This window comes from Cherax quadricarinatus, chromosome 38, assembly GCF_038502225.1.
Source record: "Cherax quadricarinatus isolate ZL_2023a chromosome 38, ASM3850222v1, whole genome shotgun sequence".
NCBI classification, from domain to species: domain Eukaryota; kingdom Metazoa; phylum Arthropoda; class Malacostraca; order Decapoda; family Parastacidae; genus Cherax; species Cherax quadricarinatus.
In genome coordinates this window covers 7,787,502-7,802,501 of record NC_091329.1, presented here as the reverse complement: position 1 = coordinate 7,802,501, position 15,000 = coordinate 7,787,502, and the positions used below count along the sequence as shown (strand labels likewise).

The window sequence follows — 15,000 nt, the reverse complement described above, 5'->3', positions numbered from 1 at the left end:
GAAACAGTGAAATATATTTATGCAAATTTTCAGCATTTCATTTCTTTTTTTATTTTGCAACACCAACATAACAACCAAATGCAATCTTCCTAAATATTAACATCATACAGTAACTTAATTACTCTAATGTATTTGATAATTTGCATTAACAGTATTTCACTGCATTTCCTGGGGTGATATTTATGTATTTATTTATTTATTTATTTTATTTATTTTTTATTTGGACATGATACACAGTTGTTCAAGGAAATATAGTGGTTGGGTGTACATGCCAAAAGCCCCTTGTATGCAGAGCATTATGGGCAGGCTTAAAATTAACTTAAGATTAACTAAGCAATGATATATTCAGTGGTAAAAATTACAGGAAACAAATTACAACATGTCATTTATAAACACATCACCAAGCGTACACTAAAAAGCATACTGAATATTGATGATAAATAAGTAAGACACATGCAACAGTTAGGTAGTTTCATTCAGAAATATTTTTCCTACACAGGCTTCTTCAGTCAAGTACACAGTAGGCAGCAGAAGCAGTGGAGATGTAAAGACGATGTAATCAGTCCATCACCCTTGATGTAATTTTGAGGTGGTCAATCCCTCAACAATGCTCTTCTCCATGGAGCAATACCCTTCCCCAGGCTGAGGGATTAACCACTTCAAAATTATGTCTTCAGGGGTGATGGACTGACTGCATCATCTTTACAGCTCTACAAATTCTGCTGCCTCCTCTGTACTTGACTGAAGAAGCCTAATATGTAGGCGAAATGTTTCAGAATAAAGTTACCTAACCGTTGCACATGTCTTACATGTCAACTTATGGTAGTATTGTATACCATTATCACACATACTGAATACTGTTCTTGAGGATCAAGTTACAACCTTCTCATGTTTCTCCATCTGCTACTACTTTTGCTGCTAATATGATGTGAAGGGTGGTGGCATGGATCAGTGAGCAGTCCAATGGTGTCCTAGTCAGTATATGGTGGCCTGTATTTCCCAGAAGGTTATGCTATTTTGTAGTTGAAACACATCAGCCCATCAAGGTTTATCTCTGCTAATTTGAGTTTTGTCAAGTTTTAGAGCTAGTAGGCTGTTTTTTTTTTATTTTAAATGGTTTTCTTATATTAGTAACATTTTTTATTAAATGTTAATGTAATTCCCCTGTTAAGACTGTATCTTGAATTTGTTTTGCTGGTACACTTGTGATGTGTTTTATCTAATTTCATGTTTTATGATATTTTTTTCTCAATATAGATACATGTAGTTTCCTTTTAAGAAAAAAAATACATTAAAAACATGTATTTTTGTTTAGGAATTAGTATTGATAGTCATTGTCAGTGATCAGTATATACTAAAGTTTAATTGCAATTTTTTAACATTGTCAGCGAAACCATCTGACTGCTGACTTATGTTAAATTTGTACTTGACTTTACAAAAAATTCTTTTAAGCATTTGCATTAAATTTTTTGGGGGGAGTAAGCATGTAGCTACTCTGTTTTTGTTAATCTATTGAAGTTATTGGGATACATTAACAGTAACACTCAGGAAATTTAGCTCATCTGTATATACAGTATATATAAATTAAAGAGTTTTAAAGGTGTGTAAATTAAATACTTATTTTTTATTTAAAGCAGAGTAGCCCCAGTCCTGTACATTCCCCGTAATACTTCATAATTCTTACCTACAAGCACGTCCCAAGATATGCATCTTTCATTCAGATGATGTTTGCATGTAGTTTGATCTTTTGTTTTTTTTTTTACTACATGTTATTTTATGGGATAACTTGAGAATATTCTTATCAAAACTTAAAGTACCCCAGGCCAAGTTTACTGATCTCAATATTTTTAAGACTCAACAGGCCTTCTGTTAATAATTCTACTGTATAACCATGTCTCATATTGTCAGTATTAGTACCAACACTGGTTCTAATACTGATAAATTGTCAGTACAGCTGACTAATTATAAATTGTCAGCACAGCTAACTATTTACCCAGTTTGAAGGCTGCCACTCATTAAACTAGGCCCAAGTGTTATATAGAAAATATTTATTTTTACTTTTTAATTCAATCACTGCCTAGTCTTCCTAGTAAACACAGGCTTCTCATCCAAATTTTTGAACAAATGTGAGGCATATTGTATAGATAATTTCAGTGCATCATTATTTAGAGCATGAAAATCATCCATTTTTTTTCTGTAATATATCTTTTATTTAAAATCACAATTCATAGGCGTGATTACTTAATGGTAAATAATAAGTTTCATATTTCTCATTCATTGCTATTTTTTTTTTTTTTTTTTTTTTTTTATATTTTGCAAATATGAGTTTCTAGGTGCTAGCTAGCTCTAACTGTTCAAAATGCAACATTATTGTATGAATATATGTACCATACAATGTAGACCTTAATGGAATGTATATACCTTAAGGAAACAATGTAGATGCAGCACGCCATCACCAACAAGTTGGTTGACAGCATTTGTGTAGAGCTTAAGAAAACACTGGAATGATAAACATAAAAACTAATGGCTTTATAAATTTAGCTAGTATAATTTAAGTCATTTATGAAGATGTTGGGGCCAATTTAAACATTATCACCAATATTTAGTGAATGTACCAGATAACATCAACATTTGCTCCCCCCTTAAGGAAAATAATTACTGTATTTTTTGGCATATAAGGCACATGCACGATCCTATGAGACATATAAGACAATGTTTCCAAGCAGTTGTAACGTAACGTTAGTAAACAACTGCTAAAGTGTAATGGAAAGCCTACACTTGACCTTGACTTTAAGCATATAAAGCACAGGGTGATTTTCCAAGACTTTTTGTGGGGGAAAAAAGCACACTTTATGTGCCAGAAAATATGGCAGGTAAAATTATTTAAAATTTAGAATTGCCAATTTTTAGTTTAGCACCCAAAGTAATCTAAATATAGCAACCTATCTTAATTTATCTGATGTATGTAAGAGTTTACATAACAGTTTTCCTAGGGGGAGAGAATTGTCAATGACCTGATGTAATTATTTAACTACTGCACTCATAAAGAAAGGCCTTGAGGTTTGCCTTAACATCTTCCCCCATCATCATCATCATATGTACATCATCCTTCCATAATGCACACATGTTTAGTGCTAGTTGTCTCTTTCCTCATAAACTTTACACTTGGTGATGTATGTTGACACGCCAGCTTAAACGCTTATTGTGTAGACCATTTAAGCTGCTTCGTCCTTTCCCCATAGTGTAGTACACGCCCATAATTACAGGTCCATGATAATTCAGGGGGATTACTTGGACCATCTTTGGTTCTTTGTTATCCATCATTATTGCTCTGCCATGTTTATCTTGGGTCTGTTATTATTATGCTAATATAATTACCTATATATATGTGAGCCATGAAATTTCTTGGTCCATTCAATTTTCTGGGTTATAATGCTTGCAGAGAGGCTAAACTAATGTATACCTCATGTTTGTTTTGATCGCTGTTTCATGAATATTAAATAATGAACTATACTCCAGGTATTAATAGAAGATGATAACCTGTGGGCCATGAATACTCATAATAATTATTGATCTTTGGGAACAGCACCTAGTAATTGATTTTTTTGATCAATCATTCCTAAAATTAATAAACTAAATAATTGCCAAAATATATTTGTAAAATGCAGTAAATATTGGACCATGACAATCATTGGACCACATTATTTCATCAGTCCTAAACCATGACTATTTATGACTGGATCCTAATAATTCATATTAAATCATTCAATTCATATATAATGATTTTTCATAATTGTGATATGATTCAAAGTGAATCCTAAATCAATAAATAATTTCAAGAGTACATTTTTAATAAATTAATCAGTTCACTGGTATTATCATTTTAAAATTCATGTAAATTTTGTACCAGAAGCTGTCCTAAGATGATTTCAGTATGTGATACACACATCACTGGTCCATGAGGATAACCATTTCAAAATCTGTAAGTCAACAGTATCATATTACATATAGTAATTGTTACCGTGTTTTTCAGCTCTGTTTATTCTTGCTACCGAGTTCTATTCACACCTTATTCCTTCAGAGTCAAAGTGCTTCTTTTGAGTAGAAAAATTTGATTTTGAAAATTGACCCCCCCTGATATTTCCCTCTCAGGTGCTGACTCTTGCAGCCTTTCTTCACCTCTTTTAGATACCTCATGTATTGTCCTCTGCAGTTCTTTCTGGCACTATCGTGTTAGCTGTTTTGTTCTTCTCAGTAATGTACTCTTCAAGATCATGCTTTATTCTTTAAGATCCTTCTATCCCTATTTTAATTAAGTTTTAAAATGCTCTCTTTCATGACATTACATATATACCATCTCTCTTGCTGACAACCAAGCTATTATTGTTGCTGTCTTTTTCATCCTAATTGGAGTTATGATTGCTATCTTTTTTTCTTAATATGAGTTATGGTTGCTGTCTTTTTACTCTTAATATGAGGCTTTTTATGGTTATTTATCTGAAAAACTCTTTTTAACACTAAAGGGCTGTTGAAATGTTGGGAAGGTGCTACTTGGGACCAACTCCTCAAAAAAGTATCAGAGGATATAGAGCTTTATAGGCTTCTTACTGAGATCAGTCCATTAAAGAGCAAAGTTTCTTAATTATGTAGGATGCTGCATTATATAGGTACCTTAGTCATGATCTAAATTTAGCCTTTTTTTTTTCACTGCGAATCTTATAAATCATAACATTCTATCTCTTTTATCATGCTGGAGTTACGAGGTTTACCTGTTTTAAAGCTGTAAGACTTTTTATTTTTGGCTTCATAGAGTGTTAAGTCTGTTTTTCATTTTATATAACTAGAATAAGGCCTTATTAATCAAATTTTATTTTTAAATGTTTTCTCTTTCTTGTATATATCTCTTTATTGTCTTTCCATCTAAGCTATGTTGCAATATCACATGATTAATGTAATCAATCACTAGTCCTCTGAGTTGAATTTTAAGTTTCTTTCTGTTATCTGTATCAAGACAGAAGCTCCTTTCTTTGAATATAAAGATTTTCTTATTACATAGGTTTGCAAATCCTCACTAATTTTTAGATAGTCTTTCCTGTCATATCTTCTGCTTTCATCATAAGACTTTTGCCACACTGTTAAGTCGTAGCTCCTTCCTTTATTCCCTATTTCAGTATTATACATAAATGAAGGCATTTACCATTATACCTAATCATTATTATATTCACAAAAAATGAGGCATGACTCAGCGGACCACACAATGCTGCATGGTGGAAGTGTGCTGGTGGCAGAGGAAATTAAGCAAAAATATGGTTTTATAATATAAACAAGTTTCAAAATTATTAGTATACCTGGCATATACCTGGAGGGTGTTCCAGGGGTCAAAGCCCCCGTGGCCCAGTCCGTGACAAGATGGGATTATTCTAGTATCCAGACTCAACTTAGGAATCTACTATGTAGTGATCATCATAAATTATATCAAGTTCAGGAGATGCCTTTTTAACTATTTTTAAAGCCATTGGCAGATGAAGAAACTTTTAGAGCCTTCTGGTAGAGAGTTCCAAATTTTGGGGCCTTTTATGCATGTTGTGTTTCTATTCAGGTTAAGTTGAACACTTGTAACATCAAAGAGGTATTTGTTTCTTGTATTATGCCTATGCATTCTATGGCAGCTCTCTATGAAGAGCTTCAGGTCTAGGTTTTTATTTATATTGATTGAACTGTAAATATAGTAATCAAAGTAGTAAGAGTATTAACCAAAGAATTTTCCCCCAAGCTTGTCTTTCAGTTCATGTATCATTTACCTTAGGTTAGATGGTGTAGTGTCATCTAGAAATGACACAGGTTTAAGGTCTTGTGTGTCATTAGGAAGGTCATTGATGTAGATAAGAAAGATATTACCTCAATAATTTGACCTATCAGCATAGGGATTCCTCAAGGACAGTGCCTTGAGGAATCCTTATGTTGATAGGTCAAACTATTGAGGTAATATCTTTAGTGGTCACATGTTGTCTGTCGTTAAAGTAGGATTTTACGTACATGAGAATGTGGCCTCGTAATACCATGATGTCCTAATTTAAGTAACAGGATGTTGAGGTCTGCTATATTAAAAACTTTTCTTAGGTCAATGAAAAGGCTCATTAGATATTCATTATTTTCAAGAAATGAGTAGATTGAAATAAACATTTGATTATCGTATCATTTGTACATTTTCATGGCCTAAAACCAAAGTGATAAAAGTTAAGTATGTTATGTTTTGTTATGAAAGATTACACTCATTAATATATTACATATTTATATTTTTTTTAGATAATAATGGCAAGTTAAATACTGGCCTGTAATTGTTGGCATCTGTTGAGTTTCCACTTTTGTGAGGTGGGGTAACCCTCACTAGGAAAGGCTTTGATTTCTAATTAGTTGTTGAATACTGTAGCACTGGATATATGTATATTTATATATGGGCATTGCTGAATGGCACAACATGGATTTTGTTCTTTTTTTTTTGTGAATATTTTAATGACTTAATATTGTGGTAGAAGGGTTGCCAGGTCTTCCTTGCTCTCAAAAATGCTCTTTTAAATTACAGTGTATATCTGAAGGCACATCATAATATCCTTCAAGTCCCTACCATACTTTCTCTTGTCTGCCCTTATTTCTAAAAGTGCTGTCTGTGCTGTGGATGCTGTCTATGGCTTGTTTAGCTTTTTACACCTTGAATGCCACACCAGTTTCTTGTCTCGCCTTTTTCTGCCACCTCTTATTATGTTCAGTATCTGCAGCTCTTCTCTTCTCATGCTCATTCTCTGCCATGCAGGGCTGAATGTCAAATGTTCACTGTATTCAGTCAGTATTTCTTCCAGCTGCTTGGCAGAGTTAGGTGATAATTCCTAGTTTTCAGTGTGTAGTAATAAGTGGGTTTTTCAATAGTCATTTTTTTTTGTGGGGAATTGTTAAAAAAAAAGATTTTCGTTTTTTGGTCAAGATCTACTTTAGTTGCTTAGTTTTATTGTATGTAAATTCTGCAGTATTAAAGAGATTGTGTAATGGAGATGGAACTATATTCAGCCTCTGGGGGAGGGGGAATTGTAACCATAAAAACAGCCTAATCTAACCTCTCACCAAACTTAGTATTTAACTAGGTTGAGATTTTTTTGTGCTTACCAAATAAAAAAGAATTTCTTCCCATAGGCATAATATATATAACTGTTTCCCAAGCACAACCCACTTATTGTTGGAGGATTTGCATACTAATCCATATTTTCTGACATTTCACACCTGCCATCTTTCTAATGATTATTTCTAAATTTGCCGTGGATCCAACTTTGAGCCCAAACTTCCCTTTATTAAAACATTTTACCATCTCTGTTCCTTATTAAAAATTCACTCTAAGATATTTTAGTTGCATTTTGAGACATCCTTCCTTCCTGAAACTGTCTCTCTGGCCCCCTTCTACCTGTGTTATAAGACTTCACTCTTGACTTAATCTGAAGACCCATTTTCTCTCACGTTAAGACGATCTTAAGCATTATTCTACCTCTTATTTGTGGTTTTATCACATGTTCCCTTTTGACTGAATAATCAAGGCACCAAAGTCTTTTCATACAATTGTAGTTAGAAACTATATTATAAAAGGTATATATAAATATAAGTTATAATCCAATTATATTGTGTGTGTGTGTGTGTGTGTGTGTGTGTGTGTGTGTGTGTGTGTGTGTGTGTGTGTGTGTGTGTGTGTGTGTGTGTGTGTGTGTGTGTGTGTGTGATTGTAGATGTGTGTGTTTCTTTAAATCTTATATCATTATGAAAACCTATAATACAAATTGTCAAAATAATAAATAAGTAAATTCAGATTGAATTCATTAAGTAAGAAAAATGACTACAATAATATCAAGATAACTATCAGCCAAGTTAAAAAGAGGAAGCAGAGTCCACATGAAAAACAAGGAAAGTATAAGACCTCTGAAGGACTTATAAAAGCATTTACTTGGAAATTTACACTTTCAAACATTGATTTAATTCGTATATTAGGCTCTGATGATGGTATGAGATGTGGCGAAACACTAACGAATACACCAGTGGCTGAATGCATGGAAGTTAGAAGTGAGACAGTGTGGGGGTTAGTCTAGGTCTCTGGATTAATTAAGTCTTAAATAAAGCACAAAAATGCACAATACCGTGACTGGAATAATACACAGATAACCTGCACGTAGGAGAGAGAAGCTTATGACAACATTTCTGTCTGATTTGAACCATTACAAGTCACACCAAAACTGTGAGCATAACAAGGGGCTTCCTGTATAGTAGTATGTCATTGATGTCAGCTAAGCCTGTATACCTTGTACATGTACTTGTAGTAAATAAAGGTATTATTATTATTATTATTATTTTTTTTTTATCACACTGGCCGATTCCCACCAAGGCAGGGTGGCCCGAAAAAGAAAAACTTTCACCATCATTCACTCCATCACTGTCTTGCCAGAAGGGTGCTTTACACTACAGTTTTTAAACTGCAACATTAACACCCCTCCTTCAGAGTGCAGGCACTGTACTTCCCATCTCCAGGACTCAAGTCCGGCCTGCCGGTTTCCCTGAACCCCTTCATAAATGTTACTTTGCTCACACTCCAACAGCACGTCAAGTATTAAAAACCATTTGTCTCCATTCACTCCTATCAAACACGCTCATGCATGCCTGCTGGAAGTCCAAGCCCCTCGCACACAAAACCTCCTTTACCCCCTCCCTCCAACCTTTCCTAGGCCGATCCCTACCCCGCCTTCCTTCCACTACAGACTGATACACTCTTGAAGTCATTCTGTTTCGCTCCATTCTCTCTACATGTCCGAACCACCTCAACAACCCTTCCTCAGCCCTCTGGACAACAGTTTTGGTAATCCCGCACCTCCTCCTAACTTCCAAACTACGAATTCTCTGCATTATATTCACACCACACATTGCCCTCAGACATGACATCTCCACTGCCTCCAGCCTTCTTCTCGCTGCAACATTCATCACCCATGCTTCACACCCATATAAGAGCATTGGTAAAACTATACTCTCATACATTCCCCTCTTTGCCTCCAAGGACAAAGTTCTTTGTCTCCACAGACTCCTAAGTGCACCACTCACTCTTTTCCCCTCATCAATTCTATGATTCACCTCATCTTTCATAGACCCATCCGCTGACACGTCCACTCCCAAATATCTGAATACATTCACCTCCTCCATACTCTCTCCCTCCAATCTGATATTCAATCTTTCATCACCTAATCTTTTTGTTATCCTCATAACCTTACTCTTTCCTGTATTCACCTTTAATTTTCTTCTTTTGCACACCCTACCAAATTCATCCACCAATCTCTGCAACTTCTCTTCAGAATCTCCCAAGAGCACAGTGTCATCAGCAAAGAGCAGCTGTGACAACTCCCACTTTGTGTGTGATTCTTTATCTGTTAACTCCACGCCTCTTGCCAAGACCCTCGCATTTACTTCTCTTACAACCCCATCTATAAATATATTAAACAACCACGGTGACATCACACATCCTTGTCTAAGGCCTACTTTTACTGGGAAATAATTTCCCTCTTTCCTACATACTCTAACTTGAGCCTCACTATCCTCGTAAAAGCTCTTTACTGCTTTCAGTAACCTACCTCCTACACCATACACTTGCAACATCTGCCACATTGCCCCCCTATCCACCCTGTCATATGCCTTTTCCAAATCCATAAATGCCACAAAGACCTCTTTAGCCTTATCTAAATAGTGTTCACTTACATGTTTCACTGTAAACACCTGGTCCACACACCCCCTACCTTTCCTAAAGCCTCCTTGTTCATCTGCTATCCTATTCTCTGTCTTACTCTTAATTCTTTCAATAATAACTCTACTATACACTTTACCAGGTATACTCAGCAGACTTATCCCCCTATAATTTTTGCACTCTCTTTTATCCCCTTTGCCTTTATACAAAGGAACTATGCATGCTCTCTGCCAATCCCTAGGTACCTTACCCTCTTCCATACATTTATTAAATAATTGCACCAACCACTCCAAAACTATATCCCCACCTGCTTTTAACATTTCTATCTTTATCCCATCAATCCCGGCTGCCTTACCCCCTTTCATTTTACCTACTGCCTCACAAACTTCCCCCACACTCACAACTGGCTCTTCCTCACTCCTACAAGATGTTATTCCTCCTTGTCCTATACACGAAATCACAGCTTCCCTATCTTCATCAACATTTAATAATTCTTCAAAATATTCCCTCCATCTTCCCAATACCTCTAACTCTCCATTTAATAACTCGCCTCTCCTATTTTTAACTGACAAATCCATTTGTTCTCTAGGCTTTCTTAACTTGTTAATCTCACTCCAAAACTTTTTCTTATTTTCAACAAAATTTTGCTGATAACATCTCACCCACTCTCTCATTTGCTCTCTTTTTACATTGCTTCACCACTCTCTTAACCTCTCTCTTTTTCTCCATATACTCTTCCCTCCTTGCATCACTTCTACTTTGTAAAAACTTCTCATATGCTAACTTTTTCTCCCTTACTACTCTCTTTACATCATCATTCCACCAATCGCTCCTCTTCCCTCCCGCACCCACCTTCCTGTAACCACAAACTTCTGCTGAACACTCTAACACTACATTATTATTATTATTATTATTATTATTATTATTATTATTATTATTATTATTATTATTATTATTATTTATAACAGCTATGAATAATGTCAACTGGCATAATGAGCTTGAAACATATATAGGTTCAAATGAATGTACATTAATAATTTTCTAAAAAAAAAAAAAAAAAAAAACCTCTGTAACAAGCATTGGCCTAAAAAAAACTAAACAGATCACAGCTAAGAGTTCCTGGCTAACACCCAGCATCCTTAAATCCATTAACACAAAGCACCTATATGAAAAACAGTACAGAATGGGTCAAATCAATAGAGACCATTCTAAACATTATTCATCAATCCTTACCAGCCTGATGAGGTCAAAAAAATTGTATTATGAGAACAGATTACATATCATAAAAAGCCCTTGTGGTTTAGAGCTTCTTTTTTATTATAATAATAATAATACATATAAAAGGTGATATGAAAAAGACCTGGAAAACCCTATCTGAAATTCTAGGAGCTAAAAAGATATTCAAAAACAAAATCAAATTAACAAAATTAGATGAACCCCTACTCTAACCAACTGAAACAGTAAACACTTGATGTTTTCTTCTCCACCATAGAAAAGAATCTAGCGAGTAAAATCCCAAGCTCAAACACCTGTCCATCAGACTACCTCACTGGCTCCTACCTGAATACACTATTCCTAGCCCCAGCCAACCCAACAGAAGTCTCGCTCATCATCAACACTCTTAAAAACAAAGCAGGAGACATAAATAACTTACCACCTTTTATGTACAAAAAAGCTTCACAAATACTGTCACCAATTATTGCAACACTCTTTAACAAATTCATCAAATCCTCCACCTTCCCAGCAATTCTCAAAATAGCGAGGGTCACCCCGATCCACAAAGGTGATCAAGCGGACTTGAATAACTATAGACCAATATCTAACTTTCCTCTGCTCTTTAAAATCTTTGAAAAATTAATTCATAGATAGATCTATTCCTACCTCGTCTCACACAGCATACTAAACCCCTGTCAGTTTGGATTCAGGACTAATAAAAGTACAAATGATGCTATTATACACATGCTAGAACTAATATACAACACACTCGAGAAGAAAAGTCCCTCTGGGAATCTTCATTGATTCACATAAAGCTTTTGATACAGTTGACCATGATTTGCTGCACGTTAAATTAACACACTATGGTATAAGAGGGCACTCCCTCAATTACCTAAAGTCATACCTTAGTGACAGAGGCCAATATGTGTACACAAATGGAGCAAACTCTTCCACTCAGTCAATCACAGTCGGTGTCCCACAAGGAAGTGTCCTTTGCCCACTTCTCTTTCTCATTTACATCAGTGACCTACCGAATGCATCACAACTACTCAAACTCATATTATTTGCAGACGACACAACATACGTCTTCTCTCACCCAAACCCAGTCATAATGGCCAACGCTGTTAATGCCAAATTGCAGAAAATATCTACCTGGATGATAACTAATAAGCTTACCCTCAATACTGATGAAACCAATTTCATTCAGTTTTGAAACAGAGCTGCAAATGTTTCACTTAACATAATGCTAAACAGGTCACCCATCACAAAACTCAGAGGGAAAATTCCTGGGAATCCACCTTGACAGTAGCCTGAAATTCCAGACACACACACAACAAATTTCCAAGAAAATCTCTAAGACAGTAGGCATACTATCAAAGATACTGTACTATGTTCCACAATCAGCTCTCCTTGCACTGTATCATTCACTCATCCACCCTTATCTCTCATACGGAATTTGTGCGTGGGGATCAACAACATTAAATCTCCTAAGACCACTAATAACCCGGCAAAAGGCTGCAGTCAGAATGATAACAAATTCCAACTCCCAACAGCATACCCCCACCAATGTTCAAAAGTCTGAAACTGCTTAACATAAAGAACATCCATACTTAGCCATGTACCTACTACATACATAGAACACTCCACTCAAACTTCTCCTCACAAACCTTAATAGGAGACACGACCATAACACAAGACACAGATTTCTTTTTGATGTACCCAGAGTCCATATCACACGGTGTAAAAACTCTATGCACATAAAGGGCCCCAAAATTTAGAATTCGTTACCAGTAAATACTAAAGTAACCCGGTCTGAACATCAGTTTAAGACTCTTCTCAAAAATCACTTATTTACCCTTAACTAAATACTCAGTACTCAATATTTAACTTTACCAAAAAACCTCCCAGTTACCAAGATCCCGAAATTCATACATTGATTAATACTACATTGTAGTAAAAATATCTACCCAAAACAATACTGCCTTACACCCAATCATAGCATTCTCATACTGTAAACTACTTTCAACAACTCACAATGTTATATTCCCATAATAAAATTTCAATATTTATTATTGAAACTATTGTAATTTGAGTACAATTAATGTATCCTATAAATAAAAACAGATATACAACTTAAACTATGATCAATTTATTTAGTATTAAGTAGTCTGTAAGCCATTAAATTAAGTCTGCCCATAATGTCTAGGCATAATAGTGGCTCTCTTTGCACTGCAATTCATTATTGTAATTTCATATTCTCAGTGTAATCTTGCAAAGAAATAAAATTTGTTTTGTTTTTTGTTTTGTTTTGTTTTAGTAGTAGTGGTTATTATGCATGTAGAAAGTGGTGGTAGTAAGGAACACATCAGCCAAGAAAGGCTGGCAAAGGTAATTTTGGAGGCTGAAAAGTATTAAATTTGAGAAGTAGGCATTGAAAAGTAGCAGAGTACAGGAGTGGTAGACAGTGGGTTTAGTTGTAATTGTTGAGTAGATGATGTAGCAGAGGTATGAAAGTAGGTATTTTGGATCACCTAAGATTTCCACCCCACCCCGACTAAAATCAGTTAACTATTTTAAAGTTATGGCATTTTTTAACCATTTTTTCCAGTTTTTTTTCTAATTTTGTGACAACACCAGCTTGTTGATCTAAACAAATCTCACTATTATTGACATAATGAAAATTATTTCATTTACCTAATTTAATCATAAAAATTTGCAGAATTTCATTGAACTGTTTTCCTTGGAGGGGACGAATCTTTGGTATATCTACGTTATGTGTGCTGATTGTTGGATGTGAAGCACATTGTATGTTAGCATAACAGTAGTAATTGTGTTAAGCAAGTGAGTGTGGGTAGTATGGGTGGTGGTGCCCGGGCTCACTGTGTGGGTTGTCTCTCCCTCAGCTCTGCAACCAGTGCTTTCCACCGGCCTGTGTGGCACAGGGGAGACTGACCAAGCTTCCGCCTCCACAGTTGGGGCTGGAGGCTTGGATGCTGCCCCTTCCTCCTCCCTCTCTCCATCTTCCTCCTTCATGGGCTCCATGTCGGCCGCCCGCCCAAGTCTCTCCACTGTTAAGCTTCTCAATACTGTCACATTTGAGACTATTGAAACTGGCAATGACAATAATGATGATTCCGATGAGTGTCTGGACTCATCGATGCAAACTTTAAAATCTAACCTTCTTACTGCCACTGCCTCAGAGACTATAGACTCAGGCATTGGCAATGACGATTTAGGTGCTGAAAGTAGCATTTCCAGATTTCTTAGTAAAAGTGATGATTCTAAAATTGAACTGAGTGAAACTATAGATGAAACAGATGTGGATAGATCGTCATTTAGATTTAGTTTTCACATTCCATTGTCACAAAAACATGCAGAATTTACATCTCCAACCAGTGATGGGAAGGCCTTTACTTGGAACTCTGAAAACTGTGCCTCTACCTATGCAACAACCCACACTAGCCCAAAAGTTACACTTGTTACTACAAAATTTGCTTCATTATCAGTGTCGTCTCCGGATAAGGAACTCCCCTGTAAAACTTTCCCTGAAACCTCCAGTCCTAGTGCCACACCCACCTCAGGTATATTCAACATCAAACTCCTGAAAGAAAATCTTCTGAAAGAAAGTGAAGGACTTGACCCTCTACAGCCATCACCTAACTTGGAGGATTCATCTTCTACATGTAGCTACCTAACTCTGTCTGGATCTAGTGGCTTCTTCTCTAAGTCCAATGCTACCGATGAGGTACCGTCCCCTAAGACCTCGCCGACAGCTGAGACAGAATACTCCACTGAAGTCAATGGTGATTTGCCTTCCAGCACGTACAGTTTCCTGAGGTCTGCACAGGCTGAAGCTACTGCTGTCCATGATGTTCCTTCAACACAGGAAGTCACCATTGATTCCACTGAACAAGCTTCTAATACAGAATCTTTTGGACGCACAAGATTCTCTTTCCTAACAAAAGCTTACCTCCCACCTATGGACAGTGCAAGTGAGGAAACTGGGACCATAACAGAGCTTAGGTGGT

General features: G+C 35.9%; 1 protein-coding gene across 11 annotated transcripts in view; it reads left to right on the top strand.

Annotated features, from left to right (window-relative positions):
* The window catches only part of unc-13, a 1,383,522-nt gene that overhangs the window by 439,173 nt on the left and 929,349 nt on the right, over positions 1-15,000 (top strand). For 8 of the 11 annotated variants that reach the window (XM_070092063.1, XM_070092064.1, XM_070092066.1 and 5 more), the window contains exon 7: positions 13,876-15,000. This exon is cut by the window's right edge and continues 390 nt beyond it. The exons of the other annotated variants lie outside the window; for them this stretch is intronic. In XM_070092063.1, the coding sequence (XP_069948164.1) occupies positions 13,876-15,000 (1,125 nt within the window). The remainder of the gene's footprint in view (positions 1-13,875) is intronic. 11 annotated transcript variants of the gene reach the window in all.